Below are 27,674 nucleotides of genomic sequence, written 5' to 3' on the forward strand. Positions count from 1 at the left end.
TTAAAAAAAAAAAAAAAAAAAATGACAAAAATCTTTCCCTTTGTTAGTAAACGCGATAACTTTTGCGCAAACCAATCAAAATACGCTTTTTGCCATTTTTTTTTTTACCAAACATAGGTAGCATAAAACAAATTGGCCGAAAATGTTAAAAAATTTTGATTTTTACATTTTTTTGGGGGGAATTTCATATAAAAAAATGTGAAAAATATTGTTATTTTTGCAAAATTGACGCTCTTTTTTTGTTTATAGCGCATGATCAAAAAATCGCACAGGTGATCAAATACCACCAAAAGAAAGCTCTGTTTGTGGGAAAAAAAGGACATCAAATTAGTTTAGGTACAGCGTCGCACGACCGCGCAATTGTCCGTTAAAGTCACGCAGTGCCAAATCGCAAAATAGGCCCTGGTCATGAAGGGGGTAAAATCTTCCGGGGCTTAAGTGGTTAAAGGTAAAAGTAATCTGGGAGACATAAAATTTTATTTTTACCGCCCAGAGAACATCTCCTGCATTTTAGAAAAGCTAAATACGGGAGTGCCACTGCGAATGAGGCCTTGAAGGTTTAAAACGCCCAACAAGTGCACCCTTTGATTGCTCATGATGACATACTGGACTACAAAAACCGAAATGCGTTTGTAAACGCACAATGTCTGTTATTTCATTGCAGTGAGCTACAAACAATATAAATGGATTCTGAATACCTGAAGAGATGTGTAGGAAAATGTCTTGCAGAGGGACTGGCGGAAGTAGCAGAGAAAAGACCCGTGGACCCTATTCATTATCTGGCACACTGGATCTACAAATATAGGAGCAACTTAGATGAATATGAAAAGGTAACTTTTTTGTTTTAAATTGTATTTTTATTGAAAAAAATTTATAAACAAGTACAAAAAGAAATTCCCAGAGGGACGTTTCAAACAACAATGGAAATATACAATAGCAAGAACAAATGAGACTCCAAAGAACTTTAAGTTATTACATATAAGGTCCGGTTCACACTGATGCGATGCGGGAAGGCTGCGAATTCGCAGCCTGTTCCCGCATCGCACACGCACCCCCGGCAGTTCACACTGCCATATGCGATACGCTGGGGGTGTCAATGTAATCTTAACGACACCCCCAGTTTGATCGCATATCGCAGTGCGATCGTGCAGTTCGCACAGGATCGGATCGCACAAGTGTGAACCGCTGTGCGATCCGATCCTGATGCGGCTGCAAAAATGCCTCCTGTGCGTGTTTGCTGCAGGAGCAATGCGAATTTAGCCATACAGTTTGTATGGCTAAACTCGCACCGCACAGCTGATCGCATGTAATGAAGGAGCAGTGCGCTCCGACATGACATGCGAACCCCGCACACGCACAAGTGTGAACCGGGGCTGATAGTAAAAAGAAAGAGAAGGAAAGAGAATAAAAGAAAAAAGGAAGATTAAAGAAAGCAAGAATAAAAAAGGTAACTATAAGGGCTCTTTCACACATGGAGTCCGTCGGACGGACTCCGTTTATCTCAGCGGGGGATCGATCCGCCGATCCCCCACTAAGCAGGAGGATGACAGCTGTTCTCCACGCTGTGTGCAGAGACACAGCTGTCGGGTCCCAAGCATTTCTATGGGGGAACCGGATGTGAACGGACCGTCAGTCCGTTCTCATCCAATCCCATCCCATCTGCTTGACAGATGTAAAATAGGGTTTCCATTCGTCCAGATTTGAAAGATCTGATCGGATGTCAGTGGACATGTCTCCGCTGACATCCGATGCCCCATAGACATGCATGGGGGGACCGTTGAGATCCGCCAAAAAAACTGACAGGCGGCTCTGAACGGCGGCGTCTGTGTGAAAAGGGCCTCCTCCAGCTATGCAATGCTCACAACATCTTCTTCTAGCTCCGGGGTCTTCCGCCATCTTGATTGGCCATGCCAGGATGACGCACATCCTGTGTGCACCAACATGTGCGCAGTGCTCCGGCCAGAAAGCACTGTTTATTAGATACATATTGCACAGTGACAGCGATCATCCGGCACACTGTCACAGTGCTGGAAACAATACAGCGACCCATAGCAGCTCATTGTTATACTTCTCCTCTCTTTACTGTTCTCAGGAAGTGATTGCTGGGGGGGGGGGGGGAGAAGTGCAGGCAGCAGAGCAGCACTGAGCTCCCCCATGTCTGCTCCCTCTGTGGTAAGTGCCCCTCCAGACCCTCATCAGAACAAGCCTGTTGGCTGCCTCCTCCCCTTTTGCTCAGTTAAAGTGGTTGTAAACCTCAGACATGAAATTTGAACAAAGCCTATCCCTCTATATTGTCTCAAGAGCACTAAGTGTGGTTTCTGCCTGCTGCTTCATTCCTCTGCTATCAGCATGCATTACTTCTGACAAGTTTTCCTGACACCAAGAGAAAAAAGTTGACAGGGGAGGGAACTCCAGTACACAGCCTGTGATTGACAGCCTCAGCTCTGTTCCTGTGTGCTATGTGAAGGGGGGGGGGTGGGGGTGTCCCTTCCCTCCAATTAGCTCTCCTCATTGAACTCTGCAGAGTGTAATTTTTAGCTCCTCCCCTCTAACAGCTCAGTCAAGCTGTATAAATTCTGAAAGACTGCAAATAAACTTTTGCAACTTAAAGTGGTAGTATGCTCCGCTTTTCAACTTTTACCTACAGGTAAGCCTATAATAAGGCCTATAATAAGGCTTACCTGTAGGTAAAATTAATATCTCCTGAACCTGCACGGTTTAGGAGATATTCACCCTGACACCAGCAGCGCATGCGCTCTGAATGTCCGGCGGAAAGTGAACTGCGCGGGAGTGACGCCATCGGGGCTCCGGCTGCTCACATCGCCCGAACCGCCGAACCCGGAACATGAGAGCTCCCTTAGCAGTGTCTGAGCGACCGTGTCGAGGCTTCGTTATAAGGTAAGTATTTCATAATGTGCTAGTATGTAATGCATACTAGCACATTATGCCATTGTCTTGCAGGGGTTTTATTTTGTACGGGGATACTACCGCTTTAAGTAAGAGGATTTATTTTTTTTTCTTTCATCTCTGTGTATCACTCAAGGCCAATCATTTCACTGGGTATATGTAGGGTTTACAACCATTTTATGCCCAGTGCACATTTTAATGTTTATTTTTTCTGTTAAAAAAAAACTGAGAGGTCGCCGTACCAACACAAGCGCTGATAGTGCAACGATCTCCCATGCTGTGCTATTGTATTCTGATGGTGGGCCTCCAACCACCCCACCCTGCCAGAATGCACTGATCAGCACTTACAGCCATTGGCTGTGAGCACTGATCGGATGCTGGTTTGTCAGCATGTCCCTTTGACAAAAGCCGGTTGTTAGACAGACTGACGGACAGACTGGCCAAAATTTGTCCTGTTGCTGCTGCACCGGCTGATTTTTGGACAGTGTGTACCAGCATTTGGTAAAGGTAGGAGGTAACATCCCCACGGCTCAGTCTGCTTCTGATAAGCGTCTGTCCTGTCGGGCACAGTCAGCCTGATGTGCAGATCCACTCCTGGTCAGACCAGGCACAGATCTGCGGCTAATATCTGCACCACTTGGAACGCAGATATTGGTATATGGGGGGCAGAAACGGCAAAACTGTGAAAAAAAAATCACAATTTGCGATTTGCCAATTGTTTGTGCACATGTAGCAAATCCTTTTCAACATTAGCGCACTGTTTGCTTTATTTTATTCAAGCGCACCTCACATGTACGCTAAAAATATATTTTCAAAAAACGATCGTTTATTGGGCCCAGCATGTTTCTTCTGCAATAAAAAGTCTGCCGTTGGCACATTTTACATTGTAGGTTAAGTTCTATTTAAATGCACAATGAAATGTTAAGCAGGATCCATCACAATTGGTTCTCTTATTTGATACTGTTATGCACAGTCAGGAGCTGGTAGGCAGTGTGTGAGGTCAGGCAATTGAGAGTGACTCCAACTTTCATTAGCCTCGGTCACTGGCTTTCAGCTAGGAAAGGGTTAACGTAAGTATTTGATGACTATGCCTCGGCAGTTATGATAATTTAGGAATGAACAGATTATTGCATTAGCTCATCATGACGAGTTCCCACAGAGATGAACTGCTATGTCAACCAAAGTGTGCATACTGACATCATTAATAAATTAAAGGCACCTACTAGTTTGTTTTACCAACAGACGCTGACAGCTCCATTCACACTACAGGTCCTTTCACATGGGATTTTTGTCCGGCGGACTTGGTTTTGATCAGTGGGGATCGATCCGCTGATCCCCACTGAGCAGGCGGATGACAGCTCCAACTCCCCTTACTTTGCAGAGACGGAGCTGTCAGATCCCCGCTCGCCTCTATAGCAGATCGGATGAAAACGGACCGCCTGTCCTTTTTCATCCGATCCGATCCTCCAGATGGATGGAAAATAGGTTTTCCATCCATCTGGATTTCACAGACAGGATCGGATCGGATAGCAGCGGGTGTCAGCGGAGATGTCACCGCTGACATCCGCTGCCCCATAGGGGTGCATGGAGCATCCGATCAGGTCTGCCTGAAAAACTGACAGGCGGATCGGATCGGAAAGCCCGTGTGAAAGGGGCCAAATGCGTTTTTTCATGCTTTTTGCAGAAATGCATTTAATTTTTTTTAACATGGGTTCCTATGGAACACGTTCACATCAATACGTTTTTGTGCCTCTGTGTTTTAGGAAAGGGTCGGGGACTTTTTTTCTTGCAAAATTCTGCGTTTTGCGTGTAATAGACTTAAATGGACCCGCATCCAAAATGCAAGTATTGTGTTTTTACCTGCGATTTTGCCGCGATTTGCATTTTGCGTTTTTAAATCTGCCCAACAACAAATTTTCCCAAAAAAATGAATAGAGGAAAGGATTGGGACTTTAGATGAGGTGGAAACCAAAACGCTGGGAAATATAAGCAATGGAAACATTTTATTGCTATACACCAGCAATTAACAAAGTACAGCATGTGAAATATCAATTCATGTATAATCAACACAATCAAAACCCTTGGATCACATATATATATATATATATGATCCAAGGGTTTTAATCATATATATATGGATGGATGGATGGATGGATGGATAGATGGATGGATGTATCTGATATATATGCAGGTACACAAATTATATGTATACACCAAGAGTATAGTGAATAATGGCACTCCATGTAGACCACACAGTCCATTATTATTCCATTGTTGCGGTATTATAAATAATCTGCAGGGTACAACATGGCAATGAATGCAGGATCATCAACTTGCTGCAGCAGTCATGGACCTAGTTTGAATTGGGTATACAAAAATACACAAAGATACAATAAACATTCAAGAGGTAAGTAAACGTTAAAAAATGATCGGGTAGCAATGGAGTCCAGTATGGTTGAAAAATTGATGACATCCTTGTAGCTCTACGCGTTTCGTGGTTTAATACCACTCTTCAGGAGCGGATGCCAAAAACGAAGAGGACTATCATTGGCAATGTGCGGTCCTGTGGACGCAGGGCATCGCACGTGCCTCCCCCGGGAGCTGTGGTGGTAATCCCCGCGGTCCTGCAAAACGCACCACACACATCCCCATATTAAAAGGAAGTGCAATATGGTGAAAGAAAGTGAGTGGTGACTGTGGTGCTTAAGTGTCTGCCTCATGTAATAATGCAGTAAGCAAGGGGCGGACTCGGTCGCGCTCGCCCCCTAGCTGCTGGCGTGCGACCGATGTAGCCCTTCTTCGGTTTCACGCAGGAGGGCCAGCCTGCTGTAGTATATATGCGGTGGGCAGTCCGGAACCAGTTAATGACCAGGCCATTTTTTTTGCGATTCAGCACGGCGTTACTTTAACTGACAATTGCGCGGTCGTGCGACGCCAAATAGAATTTGATGTTCTTTTTTTCCCCACAAATAGAGCTTTCTTTTAGTGAAATTTGATCACCTCTGCGATTTTTATGTTTTTGCGCTATAAACAAAAAAATAGCGACAATTCTGAAAAAAAAAAAAAAAAAAATTTCACCTTCTGCTATATAACATTCCCAATAAAATTTTTTTAAAAAAATCAAATGGTTTCATCATTTTAGGCCAATTTGTATTCTGCCACATATTTTTGGTAAAACAAATCCCAAGAAGCGTATTTTGATTGGTTAGTGCAAATGTTATTGCGTCTACAAACTGGGGGGAAGATTTATGTCTGTTTTATTTATTTATTTACTTTTTTACCAGTAATGGCGGCGATCAGCGTTTTTTTTTTTTTTTTTTTTAGCAGGACTGCGACATTGCGGCGGACAGATCGGACACCAGTGACATTACTACAGTGATCAGTGCTAAAAATATGCACTGTTACTGTACTAATGATACTGGCAGGGAAGTTAACCCAGGGGCGATCAAAGGGTTAAGTGTTTACCTAGTGGGTGCTTTCCAACTGTGGGGGGGATTGGCTTATGGAATCATCACAGGGACCTGTGTTTCCTAAATAGGAGCCCTGTGATGATTGGGAGAACAACGGTCTGCTGTGTTTACAACAGCAGACTGCTGTTCTCTCTCAACGGGGTGCGATCGCGGATGTAGCCATCAGCTGACCTGCCGCCATATATAGGCAGCTGCTGGTTGGCAAGTGGTTAAAGCGGAGTTCCTGCTAAGAAAAAACTATTTAGATAAAAATACCCCCGGGACAGTTACGGCTAGTGCATTTCACAATGGATAGCCTCTGAACTGTCCCAGGTCACACTTACCTTTTAGAAGAAATACCTTGAAAATTTCTTCTCCAGCGCTGCCATCTCAGGTGTGGGCATGCCCAGAAGCTGTTCAGCAGGGAATGACGCGCCTGCGCTGGAACTGACGCGCGGAGCCGCTGCAGGCGCATTGATTCCTGGGAGCGATGACGGCGGTGGACATGTCCCCAGAGGGAGGAAGAGGAAGTAAGGTAAGTATATTTTCTTTAAAAACAAGGTAAGTGTAAAAAGAAAAAGACATTTTAATTATCGAATTCTTTTGCAGGTAAAAAAAAGCAAGCGGATAGAAAAAAAAAAATTTTAAGGGTGGAACTCCACTTTACAGCAAAAGGTGGTTCAACAAAATACTGACACAAGGGGGGGGGGGTCCTTTTTCCAACTCAGTGATTCTGTTTTTGAATTTGTATTTTTTTCTGACATGTTGGTGTTATAACCTTTCACTTAGAATGCTACAAGTTACACTGATAAATACAGCAAATTCAGGCTGCAAGGCAACAAAATGTGATTTTCTTTTTTTTTAAAGGGGGGTGATTTTTTCTGTACCCACTGTAGGTATGGGAGGTTAGCACACATAGTGGACCAGAGAAGCTGCATTTTACACATTAAAAAGGGCAGTAATGACTCTTTACTTGTAAGTAAATGACTCTTACTATGCTAACAATGACACATTTCCTATGTCCTTTATGGGTGTTGTAGGTACAAACCATGGTATGGTCAACATTATGGCTGTTGTGCTTGGGCTATATTTCTTTGTTGTGCAGTCAACGTGAAAATTGGTAACGTGTGGCTGGCTCAAGATGGACTATATACAGTATATATATATATATATATATATATATATATATATATATCTACAGTATATACGGTATATATATATATATTGTGAGGGATTAGCTCGGTGGTAGGCGTATGGGTGACCCCTTTGGGGGGGTCGGCACACAGGGAGATAGCCGAGGAGTGGTTGAAAACAATAGTTTATGGTTTATTCTTCCAATTTCTTCAAACAAGTGCATGCAGCAAAACATCAAAATAAAATAAAACAAAATAAATCCTTGCCTCTGTGGGCGGCTACCTTCTCACAGCTGGAACCTGCCTAAGAAGTCTTCCCAACCTACTGTTGGGCCGACACTGCTGATCCTACAGCAGACACTCAAATGTCCATTTGTTTGCTTTTCACACAGCACAAACATTGTCCATTGAACATGTCCCTTTGTTTTCTTTCACACAGAAACACTTCGTCTTCTCACCTTTGAGACGTCTTCACTCGTTTTTACCCTCCTGAGCGCACACCGCTTCAGGAGGTCTTCCCCATGCTCACAGCTTTCAGGGGGCACACAGGACTGTCCTCTACCCACATGGCGTCAGGATGCAGCACTCAATAGATTTTCTCTGGACAAATTATAGAGGCCTTGATCTCCTCATTCTGAACAGCTGAATGGTTTTCAACTTCCTGCTGGCTCTCTCTGCAGCCAACACCCTATAGTATCAGTGAACTTTCTAAATCAGGTGGAAATGTATCTCCTTCCTGTGACTACATTCTCAGATTTACCTGACTTCCTGTCACATACCCCCCCCTCTTGTTTCAACCCTAGGGTTGGGACACAGATTTCCAGGCACGCATGTGTCAAGCACTGCTGACTCACTGATAAGCCTCCTAGTATCCTCAAGCTTCCGGGTGAAACTGTTTCTGTCATCTTCATTGACAGATTTCTCATAAATGTCACACAGTTTGTCTCTCATCTCATATACACATTCCCTAACTGCATTTTTGGCATCATTTCGCTCCTTCTCAAGTTTGTCTTGCATACAAGTTTGTCCTATCCGCCATGGAGGACCGTGATCCATAGGCAACTCAATTGTGCTAGTCTTAATGTCTTCAACATTCTTGAGTCGCCTCTCTCTGCAATCCATAAAGGTTTTCCACAAAACTTTGAGAACCTCTGCTTCACTAAGCTTTGTTCCAAGTAGGGACTCTTGACGTCCCTCTGTGACTGGAGTTGCTTCTCCATACAGCTGTACACAATCATTGACTCTTTGTTTCTTGAGCTTAGCTTGCTCTAAGATGCTGTGCAGAGGATTTTTCATTTGCGACACCAGGCTGTCACCCATTTCTTCAAAGTGACCCCTGTTCCTTTTTCCAGAGACATCAATATCATTCACCAAACATGTTATATTCAGAGGCAGATCTGAAGCATTTGCACTCATCAACTTCTTAAACATTTCGCCCTCCTGAGCGAGTCGCAGTAAAGGCCTACTATTTGATTTGATATCCAGTTTATATTTCTTGCCCAACTCTTCACAGAAGTAGCCAATCAGAACATTATCAACTTTCCTTCCACCAACATAGGGGTCAAAGGCAACAACACAGTTGAACCCAGCGATCTGGGTGGTATCCATTATAGACCTCCTCTCTGCATCAGTGAAGAAGCATGGAACTGCAACACATTCTTTTACAGGTTTCTTCAATGCACTTTCTGCTGAACTATTTGACCGCTCAAGGTCACCTAGTTCCTTTTCTCTATCTGAATTCCACATGGAATGTATCTCAAGATCACGATCAAATTTCTGCCACCTGTCTTTCACCAGTTCCATTTTGGAAATATTCCCTGAAAGGCACTTGAACTTAATTTGCTTCACGTTTTCATCAACAGCCTTAGTTTTCTCCACTAGGTGGCGTTTGCTTTTTTCTCCCAGATTTATATCACTTGCTTTAGTTTTCTCCGCTTTAGTTTTCTCCACTAGGTTTTCAGCCTGAACTGAGAAAACATCACATTTCTTACACAGCGCCTTTGTTTGCTGAAGTTTTTGAAGGAACGGTTTATTCCACAGGGGTGATTCAAGCCACATGTCATCACATTTCTGAGGCTCACTCAGGACAGACCCCAAAACTCTGATCCTTTTAAAAACTGCATCAGGCACACTATCCCCTCTTTGGGACAGATCCTCTGTTGCCTGTAATTCCTCTTCTAGTTCCTGCAACGGAATCTTCATCTCTTCTACTTGCTGTTCTAAGGCTCGTTTAGACTTTTCTAGCTCCTGAACGCTTTTCTCAACCTCATCCTTGTAGCTGACCACATGTTCCATCTCTGTACATAGCTGCTTGTTAACTCTTTCTAGTTCAGCCTTAGACTCTAGAGCTTCCTCCAAAGAGCGAGCCAAGAACAGGGCTTTGCTCTCGTTATCACGCGCCTCCGCTTCTGCGCGGTCGCGTTCTTCTGCATATTTTGCAGACACAGTCTTCTCTTCACCAAGCATCTGAACAAACTTCTTTTTCACATCTTCAACACACTGTAATGAACCAACGCTTTCTTCCATGCGTTTTTTCATATCCGCTATCTGAGCTTGCAATGTTGCGACTTGCTCTGATAGGTTTTTCTTTGCTTCCGCCTCCTCTTTTAATTGTTCCAGGAAGCCATTTTTCTCATCTTCCATTTGTTTGAGCTTTGTGCTAAAACTCAGCCTTTGACACCTCTCTTCCTGTAAGAGTTCCTGCGTGTCTTGCAGCTGCGATTCCAAGATAGAAAAATCTTCCGCAATTTCTCTAGATTTGCTGTCTGCTTGAGAAAGCTGATTTGTAACATTGTCCAACTCAACCTGCAGTCGGTTTGCCTTCTCTGACAGCTTAGCACACAATCGGTCACCTTCTGACACCTTGACTTGCGATTCCAGAAGCTGTGCCTCTACTTTTTTTCTCTTGTGTTCAGAATCTCCTTTTCCCTGCATAAGAGCTTTCACCTCACTGGCTAGCATCTGGGAATAAGAATGTAATTCTGCCACACAGAATTCTTTCTCCTTTAACTGCTGCTGGACACGTTGGGCTTCATCTTTCCAACTTTCACAGTCCGCACGCAATTCATCTACCACATTGCTCAAAGTAGTCAGCTCATACACAGTACTCAGTAATTTTTCCTCTCTCTCACTTTTCTCCTTGTTGCTGAGAGACAATGTCGTTTTCAGAGCAACATTCTGTTCCTGCGACTCCTGCAGGTCTATTTTTGTAGCTCCCAAAGACTGAAGACTTTTTTCCAGCTGATTACGCAACTCCAACATATCAGCCATACTTTGCTTCTGCAAAGTCTGAATTTCACTTTCCTTTTCCATGAGGATGGTATCTTTCTCCATTATAGTCTCTCTGCGTTTTTGCAACTCGACCAAAAGAAGAGCAGTGGATTCTTCCCACTGTAACACATGAGACTTGAGTAGTTCATTCGTTTCCTGCAAGTTTCTATGCTCCATTTTAAGCAATTCCAAGGCTTGTTCCTTTTCTTCCATTTTCCGTTGCAAGGCATCCAACTCAGCCCTGCACACATACTTGGTTTCCTCCAAACCGATGGCCTCCATTGGCTGCTGGCGTCTCTGTTTCCAGCCTGCCATGCTCTCTTGGTGAGCCTTTTGTTGAGCTGCAAAGCTCTGCTGAAAATCCGCATTTGCCTGCTGTTGAGCTGCATTTGCCTGCTGTTGAGCTGTATTTGATATAATCAGTTGTTTCAACATCTCCTCCATTTTGAGTTTACTTTTCATCTGAGCACACTGCGTCTCCATAGCAGTTTCATCAGTGTTGCTAGGGACAACAACCTTCCTCTTTAGTAGACTCTCTTTAGGCATGGATGGGGCTGGTTCAGACGGTAACATCCCCTCCATCCATAGAATCCGGTCTCTCATTTCATCTATCTTTGCATTTTTCAGGCGTTTTGAACCATCTTCAATAACTCCACAAACAAATTTTTCACAGTCCAGCAAAAATTTTCAGACCACTGTCTCTTCAACACATTTAGTTTTTCTCTCTCTTGCGGGATCTCTTTTCCTGCGCACACAGTTTGTGCAGTCACTTGCACCAGACACAACAAAGTTCATCAAAAATTTTGAGACCGCTGTCTCTTTAAAACACGTTTTTTTTTTTTTTTTTTCTTTCAGGATCTTCTCTCCTGCACACATAGATTGTGCAATCTCATGCACCAGACAAAGTTCATCAAACATTTGCACTTCCTTGCAGGGATCTTGCTGCTTCTGCCCACTGCATACCTCCACCATATGTGAGGGATTAGCTCGGTGGTAGGCGTATGGGTGACCCCTTTGGGGGGGTCGGCACACAGGGAGATAGCCGAGGAGTGGTTGAAAACAATAGTTTATGGTTTATTCTTCCAATTTCTTCAAACAAGTGCATGCAGCAAAACATCAAAATAAAATAAAACGAAATAAATCCTTGCCTCTGTGGGCGGCTACCTTCTCACAGCTGGAACCTGCCTAAGAAGTCTTCCCAACCTACTGTTGGGCCGACACTGCTGATCCTACAGCAGACACTCAAATGTCCATTTGTTTGCTTTTCACACAGCACAAACATTGTCCATTGAACATGTCCCTTTGTTTTCTTTCACACAGAAACACTTCGTCTTCTCACCTTTGAGACGTCTTCACTCGTTTTTACCCTCCTGAGCGCACACCGCTTCAGGAGGTCTTCCCCATGCTCACAGCTTTCAGGGGGCACACAGGACTGTCCTCTACCCACATGGCGTCAGGATGCAGCACTCAATAGATTTTCGCTGGACAAATTATAGAGGCCTTGATCTCCTCATTCTGAACAGCTGAATGGTTTTCAACTTCCTGCTGGCTCTCTCTGCAGCCAACACCCTATAGTATCAGTGAACTTTCTAAATCAGGTGGAAATGTATCTCCTTCCTGTGACTACATTCTCAGATTTACCTGACTTCCTGTCACAATATATATATTATTATTATTATTATTATTAACCACTTTACCACCAGAGGATTTTGCTGTCTTACGTCCAGGCCACTTTTTGCGATTCGGCGCTGTGCGACTTTAACTGACAATTGCGCGGTCGTGCGACGGCGTACCCAAACGAAATTTACGTCCTTTTTTTCCCACAGAGCTTTCTTTTGGTGGTATTTGATCACCTGTGCGATTTTTACTTTTTGCACTATAAACTACTATTTTGAAAAAAATAACAATATTTTTAAAATTTTTTTATATGAAATTCCCCCCCAAAAAAAATGTAAAAATCAAAATTTCTTTAAATTTTTGTCCAATTTGTTTTCTGCTACCTATGTTTGGTAAAAAAAAAATCACAATAAGCGTATTTTGATTGGTTTGCGCAAAAGTTATTGCGTTTACTAACTAAGGGAAAGATTTCTGTCATTTTTGGTGTTTTTTTTTTTAACGAGTAATGGCGGCGATCTGCGATTTTTTTTTTTTTTGCGGGACTGCAACATTGCAGCGGACAGATCGGACTTTTGACTGACATTTTTGACACTTTTGGGGGTACCAGTGACACAACTACAGTAATCAGTGCTATACATATGCACTGTTACTGTAAAAATGACACTGGCAGGGAAGGGGTTAATTTTATTGGAGAGGGAGGGGTTAATGTATGCTTTGTGCTTACTAACGTGTGGGGGGAGGTGACTGAGTTACACAAGGACAGATCGCATGTTCAGCTATGCTGAACCATGCTATCTGACCCTGCCTGTCACTTAGGAGATCCGCCCGCTTTGTTTACACAAGTGGGCGGATCTCCAGACTCGATTCCCCGAGGATCGGGGAAGAGCAGCGGCGATCGCCGCCACTCCTCCCCTGGCCCGACTCCCGCTGTGACTGAAAACAGCGGGAGCGCGCCTCCGGCGGCGCGCGAGCGCCGCCTAGAGGGGGAGGAGTCCAGCAACGTAGACGGGATTGTGCCACATTGCCGTAGTAGTGTCAATGTGGGCGGTCGTAAAGAGGTTAATATATATATATATATTTTTTTTACAAGAGTTACAAATCCGTACATTGGTTGACAGAGTACAGACGTTCATAGTGAGTACATAGGGGTGAAGCAAGGTAGGGAGTCAGCCCAGCATTTCTGGAGAAGTCAAAGAAGAGCTGAATTTGACTTTGCAGTATCATTAAAGTGGTTGTAAGCATCTGACGTGAAATGTGAACAAAGTGTGTACTTGTCTCAATTAAGAGCACTAAGTGGGACTTCTGTCTGCTGCCTAGTTCCCCTGCCATCAGCATGAATCACTCCTGACAAGTTTTCCTGACACCAAGAGAAAAAAAGGTGACGGGGACGGAGCTCTAGCATACAGCCTGTGATTGACAGCCTTAACTTTGTTCATGTGTGCTCTATGAAAGAGCGGGGGGGGGGGGTCTCTTCCTTCCCTTCAATCAGCTTTCAGCAGCTCCTTACTGCTTTCTGAAAGCTCAGACAAGCTGTAGAAAATTCTGCACTATGAATGGATGTAGAGAAGGGAAGACTGCAGATAAACAGGTACAACTTATATAGGAGGATTGGTTTCATCTCGGTGTATCACCTGAGGCCAGTCACTTCACTGGGTATATGTAACAGTTTACAGCCACTGTTAGTCTTTAGTTTGTTTCAGTGTTTCAGTTACAGGGTGAAAAGTAAGCTAAAGTCACCCAATCCCCCCAGGTTTCATTCACACCAGGACTTCCAGGAGGAGTTACCACAGGGGGAGGGACTATGTAGAGCGAAGGCGAGAGTCAGCTAGAAGAGGTCCAGGTATTGAACTTTGCTTCTTTTTAAATCACACTACAGCTTTTTTATTTATTTTTTTTTTAAAGAGGAAACTGGAAAGAGAGGAGCTGGAAAAAGAAAAGGAAGAAGCACGAAAAGAGCTTGAGATGATCGAAAGACTGAAGGAAGAAGAAATTTTGATTCAACAGAGGATTGAAGAACAGAAGGTAAGATTTGGATTAGAATGTCTGTGTCCCCACTGGAGAAATTTCTCCCCACTTCCTGTTGTGGTGAGAGGGTGTGATGGGAACATTTTGGAAGAGAGATACAAATAGCAAAAAAATCTGGGCATTAAAATGCCCTAAAAGCTGAGCTCCAGGATCAGCAAATATTGTCTAAATACAGTTAACATTTCTAGTCTTCCTTAAATCTTGGTGCGCTTTGAGCATTTCTTTCAGATCTGTTCATTAACCCAAGTTTGCCTCTGTGCAGGAGCTTCCTGTAATAAAGACCGGCCACTGCTGCTCTCTCATCATGTGCAGGGTGACTGGTCTTGTCTCCGCCCCTACTGTGGTTTTCTGAAGGAAAGATGTAGTGGGAGGGGCCTTTTGGGCCCCTCCCACAGCTCTGCTCTCTGCACAGATTGTGTACAACACAGTGATGATGTCACTGCTATTTTTACAAGGTAATACCTGAGTAAGAAAAGGTATTTGGCACACAATGTGGATTGATATCCTTTGTGGCTACTGAAGAAAATGTTTAACCACTTCTCCTTAGGTAATAATAATTCTAGCCCTAGAACACCTCTGTAACTTTAAACAGGCAACCTGTAAACATTTTTAAAGTGTCCCCTATGGAGATTTTTAAGTATCGAAGTTTGGCGCCATTCCACAAGTGTGCGCAATTTTAACCACTTTCCGCCCGCCCTATAGCAGAATGACGGCAGGAATGTGGTTGCATTATCCTGACCGGACGTCATATGACGGCGGCAGGATAATGCGCTCTGCACGCCCCCCGGGGGGCGCGCAGATCGGTGATGCAAGGTGTCAGTCTGACTCCCCGCATCTCCGATCTCGGTAAAGAGCCTACTGACGTAGGCTCTTTACCATGTGACCAGCCGTGTCCAATCACGGCTGGTCACATAGTAAACAGGAAGAGCCGTTGATGGGCTTTCCTCAGTACGTGCCTGACAGGCACGAGTAAAGGAGCGCCGATCTGCGGCTCTCCTGACAGGGGGGGTTCGGCACTGGTAATCAGATAATTGATTACCAGTGCAGACCCTCGGGGGGAGGGGGGGCACTAGAACCACCAGGGATGCCCACCCATGACCCCAAGGATGCCCACCCATGACCCCAGGGATGCCCACTATGGCCACCAGGGATGGCAATCAGGGCTCAGGGAGCCCCCCATTTCCCTCCCCATCAGTGCTGCCCACCAGTGCCCTCCCCATCAGTGCTGCCCACCAGTGCCCATCATTGCCATCTATCAGTGCTGCCCACCAGTGCCCATTATTGCCCACCAGTGCTGCCTATTAGTGCCCATCAGTGCCGCCCATCAGTGCCGATCAGTGCCGCCCGTCAGTGCCCATCAGTGCCCACCAGTGCCGCCTATCAGTGCCCATTAGTGCCACCTATCAGTGCCCATCAATGCCGCCTATCAGTGCCCAGCAGTGCCGCCTATCAGTGCCCACCAATGCTGCATATCAGTGCTACCTATCAGTGCAACCCCATCAGTGCCACCCCATCAGTGCCTCCTCATCAGTGCCTGTCAGTGCAGTCTCATCAGTGCTCATCAGTGCAGGAAAAAACATATTTATTTACAAAATTGTATAACATAAACAAAAAAAACTTTTTTTTTTTTTTCAAACTTTTCGGTCTTTTTTTTATTTGTTTAGCAAAAAAGAAAAAACCTTGCAGTGATTAAATACCACCAAAAGAAAGCTCTATTTGTGGGGGGGAAATGACATAAATTTGGTTTAGGGTACAGTGTTGCATGACCGCGCAATTGTCATTCAAAATGCAACAGCGCTAAAAGGTGAAAATTGGCCTGGGCAGGAAGGGGGTGAACTTGCCCTGTATTGAAGTGGTTAAAGTGTGACATGTTAGGTATTTATTTACTCAGCATAACATCAACTTTCACATTATAAAAAAAAATCGGGCTAACTTTATGCAAATACCGTGGAGCAGAAAAAGTTGCAACGACCACCATTTTATTCCCTAAGGTCTCTGCAAAAAAAAAAAAATGCATATTGTTTCAGAGTTCTGAGTAGTTTTCTAGCAAAAGATGATCTTTACATGTAAGAGAGGAGTGCTAGAATAGGCCTGGTATGGAAGTGGTTAAATAAGAGTTTTTGTGACCAGGGATCAGCTTCAACAATTAACCCCCTCTGATTTCACTGTACACTGTTAGCTTCTCACAGTGTGCATTAGAAGCTGTAGCAAGTCAGCAAACCCGCCTTACTTCTTGGCTTAAGGACATCCAGCATCATCAGGGTCTTTCCTCCCCTGCATTACCTGTCCTGGGACTCTTTTCATTCATTGGATTTCAGTTCTTTCAGCCATGGATGTTCAGCATCACATGTGAGCTTTACCTACAAATGCATTCAGCTTAGGAATGCCCTCAGATATTAAAAGATAGTTTTATATCTCCTCCCAAAAGCCAGCCCACCGCTTGCATCAGGGGCTTAGGGTACTGAGGCAGTAGGTTGTGATGTTTTCAGGAATCCTCTCCCACCAGCCATGATCTGCTTGCATTTCATAAAGAAGCACAGAGTCCCAGTGATGACGACAAAACATGGGTGCTTAACCTGTGGTCCTACAGCTGTTGCAGAACTAAAAGTCCCATGAGGCATTGCAAGCTGCTGACAGTTACAAGCATGACTCCCAAAGGTAAAGGCATGATGGGAGTTGTGGTTCTGCAACAGCTGGAGGGCCACAGGTTGAGCGCCCATGGTCTAAAATAAGATATTTAATGGAAACATTGGCTTGTTGATGGGGTTGGAGAGAAGGAGGAACCAAGGAAGTCAAAATATAGGATGACTAAACCTAAACAATAAAGAGAAACTCAACTTTGCTATCCTTGCAGCCACAAAAGTTGCCATCTTAGCCCCTGTTTGACCTTTGGGCTGCACATGTGATCATTTATGACACCAGTCATCTTATGGTTTAACCATTGGGTTGAGAGCACAAGAAAATATGAGTTAGTGTCCCAACATACCTTGAAGGTCCTGCTTATGGAAACTGTTAAATATTTTATTAATGATGCACCGAAATTAAAATTCTGGACCAAAACCGAAAATTTAGGATGCACCTAGCCAAAAGCTGAAACTAAAATGGACAGTTTAACAAAAAAAAAATTATATATATATATATATATATATATTATATATAATTGTATTATATTTGACTTTTTTAATAATATCATGAATTTAAATAAATATGAATTTATTTTTGGCCATTATCGGCACCTTTTCGGCCAATAGGCTGCTTTCGCACTGAATATAAGGTGAGGGTAAGGAGCATATGGTTATAAATTGCTGTTATAGGTCCCTGTATTTAAATAATACTTGTCTGACCTAACCAGGGCAAGCATACATGAAAGGTGTTCTGTTCAGGTGTCAGAACTAAGGGTAGGTTAGATGGTCAGTACAATAATATAGGGATTCAAAAGTAAAATGTAAACATAGCAATTTATTGTGAAATAGTATTATCTTGAGTACATTTCCGTACAGATATAGGCTCAGCCTTTTATATGTGACCAGTATAAACACAAAAAAACACACAGAAAAAACAAGACATACAACGTGAAACATTAAACATTTAACAAGGTACCGGCCGGTGCATAATATGACATCATTAGGGTATTTATAATCAAAATTAAATCATTCTGGCGGTGTACACCGTTTTTATATTCTCCTATGATGCGTGTCTGTGGACTTGTGGGGGAAGTTATTAATCAATAGTTTTTTTTGCTTGATAAAGCAGGGTGGGTGGGGGTCCGGGGTGTTGGGTAGCTGGAGTAGTTCCTTCTCCACTTAGGGTATTTACACAATCCGAGGTTTTGGCAGTATTTTTTCTCCTTTACTCCGAGTCTATTCTATGACTCGTGGTTGGATCGGCAATTGCCTAGATTTCTAACTGCTTCCCTCTCAAGGTGTAAATGGAACGTCAGGTTTCAGCGGGTCATTGATTTGGGGATAGCTCGTATTAATGTTGGGTATGTCCTTATTGAGCTTATTGTTTTAGGAGGTTTTGCAGAGTGTATCTCCTTTTTATGTATCTCCTATTTTTTTGCGGCATTGGTGGAGGGGTGTCAGGTGGTTTGAATGTCCCGCCGTTTCTCGGGGACTATGCAGAGTGTGTGTCTGTGTGGCTATATTGCGGGATGCCTCAGTATTTGTCCCCGCCTCATCAGAGACACTCTGTCAGCCGAACGGCTGATTCTTCACCCCTCTTCCTGGACGGTTTTGTGTTTTCACTTACCTGACCTCCGACTCCTTGCCGCACTGCTCTGTCTTCTGTCCTCCGCTGAGATGCTGCTGAAGTGCCTGGTCCGTGCGTTGCTTCCGATCCTCCGGCTCCGAGTAGCTCCCCTGCTGTCCACGTCTGTGACACTCGTTTGTTGCACTGGTCGGGAGTGATGACGTCAACGCGTTTCGCTTCTCCGATTGGCGTAGCTTCGTCTGGACATTAATACGAGCTATCCCCAAATCAATGACCCACTGAAACCTGACGTTCCATTTACACCTTGAGAGGGAAGCAGTTAGAAATCTAGGCAATTGCCGATCCAACCACGAGTCATAGAATAGACTCGGAGTAAAGGAGAAAAAATACTGCCAAAACCTCGGATTGTGTAAATACCCTAAGTGGAGAAGGAACTACTCCAGCTACCCAACACCCCGGACCCCCACCCACCCTGCTTTATCAAGCAAAAAAAACTATTGATTAATAACTTCCCCCACAAGTCCACAGACACGCATCATAGGAGAATATAAAAACGGTGTACACCGCCAGAATGATTTAATTTTGATTATAAATACCCTAATGATGTCATATTATGCACCGGCCGGTACCTTGTTAAATGTTTAATGTTTCACGTTGTATGTCTTGTTTTTTCTGTGTGTTTTTTTGTGTTTATACTGGTCACATATAAAAGGCTGAGCCTATATCTGTACGGAAATGTACTCAAGATAATACTATTTCACAATAAATTGCTATGCTTTCGCACTGAGCAGTTTTTGAACCTGTTGGTTCTGTGGAATTTCATTTCTCTTTTAGCACATTTAACCTATTTACCATGTTCCACCTTTTGTGTATTTCTCTGATCTTTTACTATGTATCTTGCATATACACGAGGTAAGCTGTTTATATCCTTTTTTGTACTACCTGCATTTCAACAGACAGTTATTCTACAAAACAAAAAAGTACAAGAAAAGCTCAGGAAAAATGCATCCCTTTAAATTTTATGTATGTCTTCACACTGGTCCATTCTGCTTCCATTGCAGTGTTAAAAATCCAGCTTGCCGCATTTTTGGTGCATATTGAGTCAATTTAACCACTTCCGGGCCGCCTGCCGCAGTTTTATGTTGGTTATTTGACTTTAAATACCGGGGTTATGGCAACCATATAGATAGCTGCCATAACGACGTTTTTTTTTTTAAACAGCAGGCTGTCTGCTTTAACATAAAAGTGGTCCCAGCGGCGGATTTGCCGCGGGATCACTTTTATGGGTGGCGGGAGAGATGCACACAACAATCGCCAACCCAAGACCCCCCCCGCCGCTTTCCAGTTGTTTTCCCTGCTTACCGGAGCCGTCGGTAGCAGGGAAAACGATCCGGTCCGATGGAGTCCCAGGTAGGAAGTCGAGTGAGGGCAAGATGGTCCACACTCGACTCAATGGCCTTGGAGGACGGGAGCGACGTCATACCTTAAAGGGCCCATTTTTTTTCTTGCAGAAAAAAAAAATGACTTTATTTTTTTTTTGTATTTAAGTGTAGAGGTCTTTTTGACCCCAGATCTTACATTAAAGAGGACCTGTCCTGCTTATTTCTATTACAAGGGATGTTTACATTCCTTGTAATAGAAATAAAAGTGATCAAATTGTTTTTTTTTTTAAATGAACAGTGTAAAAATAAAAAAATAGGTGAAATAAATAAGAAAAAAAAAATGTAAAGCGCCCGTCCCTCCGCCCTCGCACGCAGAAACAAACACATACACAAGTCGCGCCCGCATATGTAAAGGATATTCGAAGCACACATGTGAGGTATCACCTCGATCATTAGAGGGAGAGCAATAATTGTAGCCCTAGAGCTCCTCTGTAACTCTAAACTGGTAACCTGAAGAAATTTTTAAAGCGTTGCCTGTGGAGATTTTTAAGTACCAAAGTTTGACGCCATTCCACGAGCGTGCGCAATTTTGAAGCATAACACGTTAGGTATAAATTTACTCGGCGTAACATTCTCTTTCACATTAAAGAAAACAATTGGGCTAACTTTACTGTTTTTTAAATTTTTAATTCTTAAAAATCTTATTTTTTCAAAAAAGTTTGCATTTGTAAGACCGCCGCGCAAATACGGTGTAAGATAAAGTATTACAATTCTCTAGGATCTCTGCTAAAAAAAATATATATAATGTTTGGGCGTTCTAAGTCATTTTCTAGCAATACTGATTTTAACTTGTAAACAACAAGCGTCAGAAAAAGTCCTTAATAGGTTAAAAAAAAAACGCACAAAAAAACCTCCCCTATGAAATACATTAAAAAAGCATCAAAAACTGCAATTTTACCATGGTTATGGTGCATTTTTCATAGGTTATGTGACTCTAAAATTGCATCACAAATGCAACTTGGGTGAATTTTTGATACAGTTTTTGAGTTACATGACCTATGAAAATTTCACCATAAACACGGTAAAATCGTACACATTTTTCGGCGGCACCCTTTTTTCTATGACCGATATATTGGTGCATCCCTAATTTTTATTGTTAATGTTCTAGCATACACAAATGACTACCAAGTGGATTTCTTTTGCAGAAAATTGCTTCTGAAGAGCATCCCCAAAAAACAATAGCTGAACTTACCGAGAAATTTGGTGCACCAAAATTACCTACTGTAGAAGAGACAGATGAAAGTCTGGCAACAGTAAGTACTCTCTTAGAAAAAAAACAAAAAACATTTGTTTATTGATTATTACTTTGTTGGATTTAGAGTGCATAATGGTAATCAGCTTGGCTGGTTAGCTGTGGGCTGGTTGTAGCTTCTCTGATTCCAGAATGCCCAGCTGCATTGAAGATAATCTGAGCATGCCTGCTGGCATCTGGAGCATGCATGCTGGCATCTGGAATAGCCTGCTCTGTGTACCCAGGGCCTCCATATAAGTTAAAGTGGTTGTAAACCCATTACATATACCTAATGAAGTGACTAGCCGCAGGTGATACACAGAGATGAAACAAATCCTCCTACATAAGGTGTACCTGTTTATCTGCAGCCCTTTGTTCTCTACATCTGCTCAAAATGCAGAATTTTAAAGCTTGTCTGAGCTGCCAGAAAAAAGGAGGCAGAGAGCTGAAGTTACACTCTGCAGAGCTCAGTGAGTAGAACTCTGACAGCTGATTGGAGGAAAGGCTTTATTGGCAAAAGGTTTACAACCACTTTCCAACTGCGCTTTAGCGGCATGACCTCTGTGGGGCGCGCATCCAGAAATGTCTGTGATCGCTGGGTCCAATCACAGCAGCCCTTTACCACGTGATTGCTCCGTCCAATGACGGAGCGATCACTTAGTCAACAAACTGGGATTATGCCCGGTTCAGCTTACACTGCTGCAGTGTTTCTCTCTTCTCTTCACACGCTGTATCAGTGTGAGGTGAGGAGAGAGAAACACAGCAGCAGCGTGAGTTGAAATGATCCGGAGTGTCACCAGTACCCCTGCAGTGCCATCAGTACCAATACATTGCCCCTACAGTGCCATCAGTCCCCCTACAGTGCCATCAGTGCCACTATGGTGCCCTTTAGTTCCCTACAATGCCACTACAGTGCTCATCAGTGCCCTACATTGCCACTACAGTGCTCATCAGTGCCCTACATTGCCACTACAGTGCTCATCAGTGCCCTACAGTGCCTATCAGTGAGTGCTTATCAGTGCCCTACAGTGCTACTACATTGCTCATCAGTGCCACTACATTGCCCTTTTAGTGCTAATCAGTGCCACTACAGTGCTCATCAGTGCCACTACAGTGCTCATCAGTGCCACTACAATACCCTATTAGTGCTCATTTAGTGTCCAATAGTGCACGTCAGTGCCCATCACTGAGTGCTCATCAGTGCCCCCCTATGAGTGGATCCTCATTAGGGCCCATCAGTGCCATACAAATGTGTAAATGCATTTTCATTTTTTATGGTGCTCCCTGCTGTTGTAAATGTTATATATATATATATATGTGTATTTGTTGACCAGAACAGGGACTGAACAAACCAGATTGACCTTTACATATCAAGGGGGCAGGTAATGACTCTGTGCTATGGTAATTTTATGAAATACCACCTCAGCCTTTGAGAGCCATCCTAATTAGTAGTCAAGGAATGCAAATTAGGACATTTCCTGAAGGGTTTTATGACTGCAGTCGTCCATAGCCAGAGGGGGGCATTATCCACCCAGAAAGACAAAAGCAGATCAAAGGCCTAATAAAGCTGGCCAATCAAATTGCTTATACTGGTCCTCAATGAGGAAAAGAAGGTATATATTACAAATGCTTTGTTTTGGCTAAGTTATGACAGGAGAAGCTGGGTTCTCTGAAGATGAAAGAAATATCCTGTCATCCTTCTTTTATGTACCTCTGTTGACTTTGCTGAAGTCTCAATAAATGCATCTCTCTGGAAGAACTGGGTCGTTGCAAGAATAACTCGCATTACAGTAATAATTAATTAATACTACCACTACGATTACATGACTACACCTGCATGTTGGGGTTCTCTATGTGGCCAGGCTGTAAAAAAGTCTCATACTGTACATGTGGTATCGCCATACTCAGGAAGAGTAGCAGAATGTATTTTGGGGTGACATTTTTGCTATGCACATGCTATGAGTTAAAATGAAATGCAAACTTGTCCATTTAGAAGATATTTCTCTTTACATATTTTCCAAAAACTTGTGAAAAAAATGGGATGTTCTAAATGCTCAAAATTGAATCATATAATATATGTTGGGGTGTTTGCTGTCCAAAATTGGGTCATTTTGTGGGCATATCCATTGTCCTGGTGCTCCAGGGCCTTCAAAATTGTAATAGGTAGTCAAGAAATGAGATGTGTAGTTTATGTCTCTGGAACACCTGATGGTGCTCTCTGCATGTTGGGCCTCTCTATGTGACTAGGCTGCGAAAAAGTCTTACACATGTGGTATCCCTCTACTCAGGAGGAGTAGCAGAATGTATTTTGTGGTGTAGTTGCAAGTATGCATATGCCATGTGAGAGAAATAACCTGTTATATAAACATTTTGTGAAGAAAAAAAATCTTTATTTTGTAGAAAAAAAATTACAACTTCAAAAAATCACAATGCCTCTTACTAAATACCCTGGACTGTCTACTTTCCAAAAAGGGGTAATTTGGGGGGTATTTGTACTTTCCTGACTTGTTAGTGTCTCAGGAAATGAGATAGGCTGCTAGTACATCAGGTGTGATCAATTTTCAATGATTGGCACCATAGCTTATAGACTCTATAACCTTCACAAAGACCAATAACTATACACAAATTTGGGTTATTATTACCGAAGAAATGTAGCTGTAAAAATGTTGGTCAAAATTTATAAAGAAAAATTACTAATTTGCAAAGTTTTATAAGACAAAACAAAGAAAAATGCATTTTGTTACACAACTTTCAGTGTTTTTTAATTTATAGTAAAAAAAAAACCTAGAGGTGATTAAATACCACTAAAAGAAAGCTCTATTTGTGTGAAAAAAGGACAAAAATATAATATGGGTACAGTGTTGCATGATTGTCAATTAAAATGTGAGAGTGCTGAAAGCTAAAAATTGGCCTGGTTAGGAAGGGGGTATAAGTGCCCAGTAGGCAAGTGGTTAAGGTGAACTCACTAGTTTACTTCAAGAACATTGCATGTGAGCCATTAAATAATGCTTTTTAACCAGGATTTGAAACAACATAGTTAGTAGATGGTAATATATACTGTATATTGTCATTCTAAATCTGCTACCCAGACTAATAAGCAATTTATATTTATGATGGAACTTGCCATAGTTTCAGGTAAGCAAAATGTTTGGACTGACTTTTGTATTGCATAGTTTGTAAATCATACTTTTATTTACTCCTGCATTAATTTTAATTTCGAGTAAGACAAAAACGACAACAAAAAAATTGCTAAAAAATATTTGCTTGTTTATTATGCATTATGCATAACCAATAAAAAATAAAGGTATATTTTGTACTACTTGTCCCCCCTCTACATACAAGTTCAGGTCCAACATATTTAGGATTAATAAAAAAAAAAACTAAAAAAAAAAAAACACCAATTTATTTCTGATTGGTTAATATGGGTTATTTTGCTTTATTTCTCAATTCTCTGTAAAGTAGCAATAACCACTTGTCGTCAAATCATGTACCTGTACGTCATTTGGCTTCAGGTGGTTGTACCAGAGTGATGCCTGCAGCTGCAGGCAGCACCCCGGTACTGTTTTTTTAAAGCTGATGATTGGCTCTCTTGTAATAACAACCAAAGCGGCTAAGCAGCCGCTAGGCTGTTATTACAAGCAGGGGACAACCCTCCCCCCCAAACACCCTCCGCCTCTCGCCCGGGCTCTCCTGTCCCACCAGCTGGCTGGAGACCCGAACAAAACCGAAATCGGTTTTGATCGGGTCTCAGATGTATTAACCCGAAAGCAACATCATGACATCAGTTCCAATTTACTCAGGAGCCATCGGCACCACTTTTCAAAAATCTAAAGTATTAAAAAAAACGCAGATCTTGGCGTTTTGAATGCTTTCAAGTACAGAGGAGGGTTTTGGGGTCTTTTAGGCCCCAACTTACTCCATAAAGAGTACCTGTTACTGCCTACTACTGTCACAAGGATGTTTACATTCCTTGTGACAGCAATAAAAGTGATCAAAAAATAAATAAATAAATAAAAATGTAAAGGGACAGTGTAAAAAAAAAAAAAAAAAAAAAGGGAAAAAAAAAATGAAAGCGCCCCATCCTTCCGTGCTTGCGCGCAGAAGCCAACGAATACGTAAGTCTCGCCTGCAAATGTAAACATGTGTTCAAACCACACATGGTTTATTGAGAGCAATAGTTCTAGCGCAAGACCTTTTCTGTAACTCTAAACAGGTAACTGTTACAATTTTTTAAAGCGTTGCCTATAGAGATATTTGAAGAGGAAGTAAACTTTCATCTTTAAGTTTTACCTATAGGTAAGTTACGTCACTGCGCATGCGCTCTGAAGGAATGGCCGTTTCTTCAGAGCAGTGTGCCTTAACTGGTGGCTCCCGCGCCATGCGAGCCGGAGCTGTGAACCCAGAAGGAGGACCGGGTATAGATGGACGCTGCTTCCAGCGATGGCATTGCAGAGCTGGAACGCTTCGTTTTCAGGTAGTAGCACATTATGCCTTTGCCTTGCAGGTAAAGTCTCTGTTATAAAATATATATATAATGTTTGGGGGTTCTAAGTACCTTTCTAGCAAAAAATACTGATTTTAACCTGTAAGCAACAAATGTCAGAAAAAGGCCTGGCCTTCAAGTGGTTAATGACCTAAATTACCAGCTCTGCATGTGGATCTTGCTCCGGTACTATACTGTATCTGTACCATTTGTAGAATTGTTGCTAAAGGTGTTAAACTTATTAAAACTTATGTATGAAAAGAATGCTAACAAGAAAATATTTTGTTGCCTATAGGAACCATGTAGCTTCCAACTATAATACACAAGCCTCAAAGCTTTTTCACTTCTGTAAACATGAAAAGAACCATCCACTGTATGTAGGAACCACAATGAGTTGTAAATAGCTTTTCTGTAAAGCTGTCATAATTTCTCATATTTTCATATACTAAGGGTGGGAGACTGAAGGACACAGAGGAAGCAACTGAAGTGGGTGAAGAAAAACCTGATGAAGACCAACTGAAGAGCGACACAGCTGACCCTGAGGAAGTCTCTGATACACCTGCTTTAGGAGCCGAACAAGAAGAGGGTTTGGAAGCTTCTGTGAGTGTTGAGGAGCCATCATCAGAAAATAGCACAGGCCTCGATTCAGCCAACACAATTGCAGAACAAACTGAAACAGAGGACAAAGAACCAATGGCTGATACAGAGGAACATGACGAGTGACATTATTTTAGTAACTTGTGTTAAATTATTACTTTTCCCATTCTAGGCTTTTGAGTCACTCTTCTGATCTGTATTGGAAGCTGATCATTGCTGTAGGTACCAACACTTTGGAACGCACTGAATTGTATATCCAGCTCCAATGCATTGTGTGTCTTGTGGACCATGCAGAAATTGAGAACAAACTACTGATGTTTTGAAATATTAAATTTTACTTATATAAACTATAGCTTTAGCCCTTTTTTTTTTCTTCTTCTTGTTAGTTCTCTGGCAGTCTTTCTCAAAAGGGGACAATGGAGGTTCTGACAGTTGAATAGAAGGGTGGGGCTTAGTGTCAGGAAGGGGTGGAGTTATATTTTGTCTGAGGAAGACATTGTGGTACCATCTTCAGATTAGGATCCAAGGGGCTTAACAGGATCACAGGGATTGTCATAATGCACAATTTAGGAATACAGTACTTTTTATAGAAGCCATTTTTTGGAGAAAAAAAATGTTTTCTCTTGTGGGATTTAAAGTGGTGGCATGGCACCGCTGGAGGCTGCCATGATATTTCCACTTTCTATGTGCAGTACAAAGTGTACATTTTCGGAAGAAAAACTGTGCAGCTCCAAGCGGGATTGCACAGTGAGGAAACTGGATAAGGGCTGAAGGTAGGTATTGGACCTAGTGGGAGGCACTCGGGTGTAGCAAGAATATATTAAAGTGCAACTAAAGGGTGAAACTTTACCTGTCCAACAATCCCTCATAGGCACTGGTTACTTCTTCTGAGTGTCGGCCTTCGGGCCTCCTTTTTGGCCGGTGTGAATTGCGCAGTAGGTCAGATTGCCGGCACTCAGATCGGCCCGGCACTGTAAGCTGAGCTGCACATGCTCAGCTCAGTTTACAGCACCGGAGAAAATGGCAAGCAGGCAGGGGCATTTTATTGGAGACAGTGCATGTCTCTTCTACAAAAAAAGGTTTCCTGCTCGCTGTTTCTTACTGCGGAACTTCAGTCCTGCTTTGAAGGACAGTTGTATAAAGGTTGGGTTGTCCTTTAAAACTGCTTGATCAACACTAACATTTCAAGAACTAAAAAATGTCATCAATGCATCCGAATACCTGACAATAAAGCATAATTAAACCCACTGATATAACTCTTTTCCAAAAGAAAGTTCAAATTAGAAATGTTCCATAAATGTTGTTAAG

General features: G+C 42.6%; 1 protein-coding gene across 1 annotated transcript in view; it reads left to right on the plus strand.

Annotated features, from left to right (window-relative positions):
* The window catches only part of LOC309562606 (DPY30 domain-containing protein 1-like), a 40,250-nt gene extending 13,534 nt beyond the window's left edge, over positions 1–26,716 (plus strand). Inside the window, exons 2-5 of the mRNA XM_082266860.1 lie at positions 665–830; positions 14,279–14,398; positions 21,201–21,308; positions 26,220–26,716. Of these exons, the coding sequence (XP_082122986.1) occupies positions 684–830; positions 14,279–14,398; positions 21,201–21,308; positions 26,220–26,492 (648 nt within the window). The 5' untranslated portion in view covers positions 665–683 and the 3' untranslated portion in view covers positions 26,493–26,716. The remainder of the gene's footprint in view (positions 1–664; positions 831–14,278; positions 14,399–21,200; positions 21,309–26,219) is intronic.
* Positions 26,717–27,674: the final 958 nt, after the last annotated feature.

This window comes from Pelophylax lessonae (genome assembly GCF_965119305.1).
Source record: "Pelophylax lessonae genome assembly, chromosome: 9".
NCBI classification, from domain to species: domain Eukaryota; kingdom Metazoa; phylum Chordata; class Amphibia; order Anura; family Ranidae; genus Pelophylax; species Pelophylax lessonae.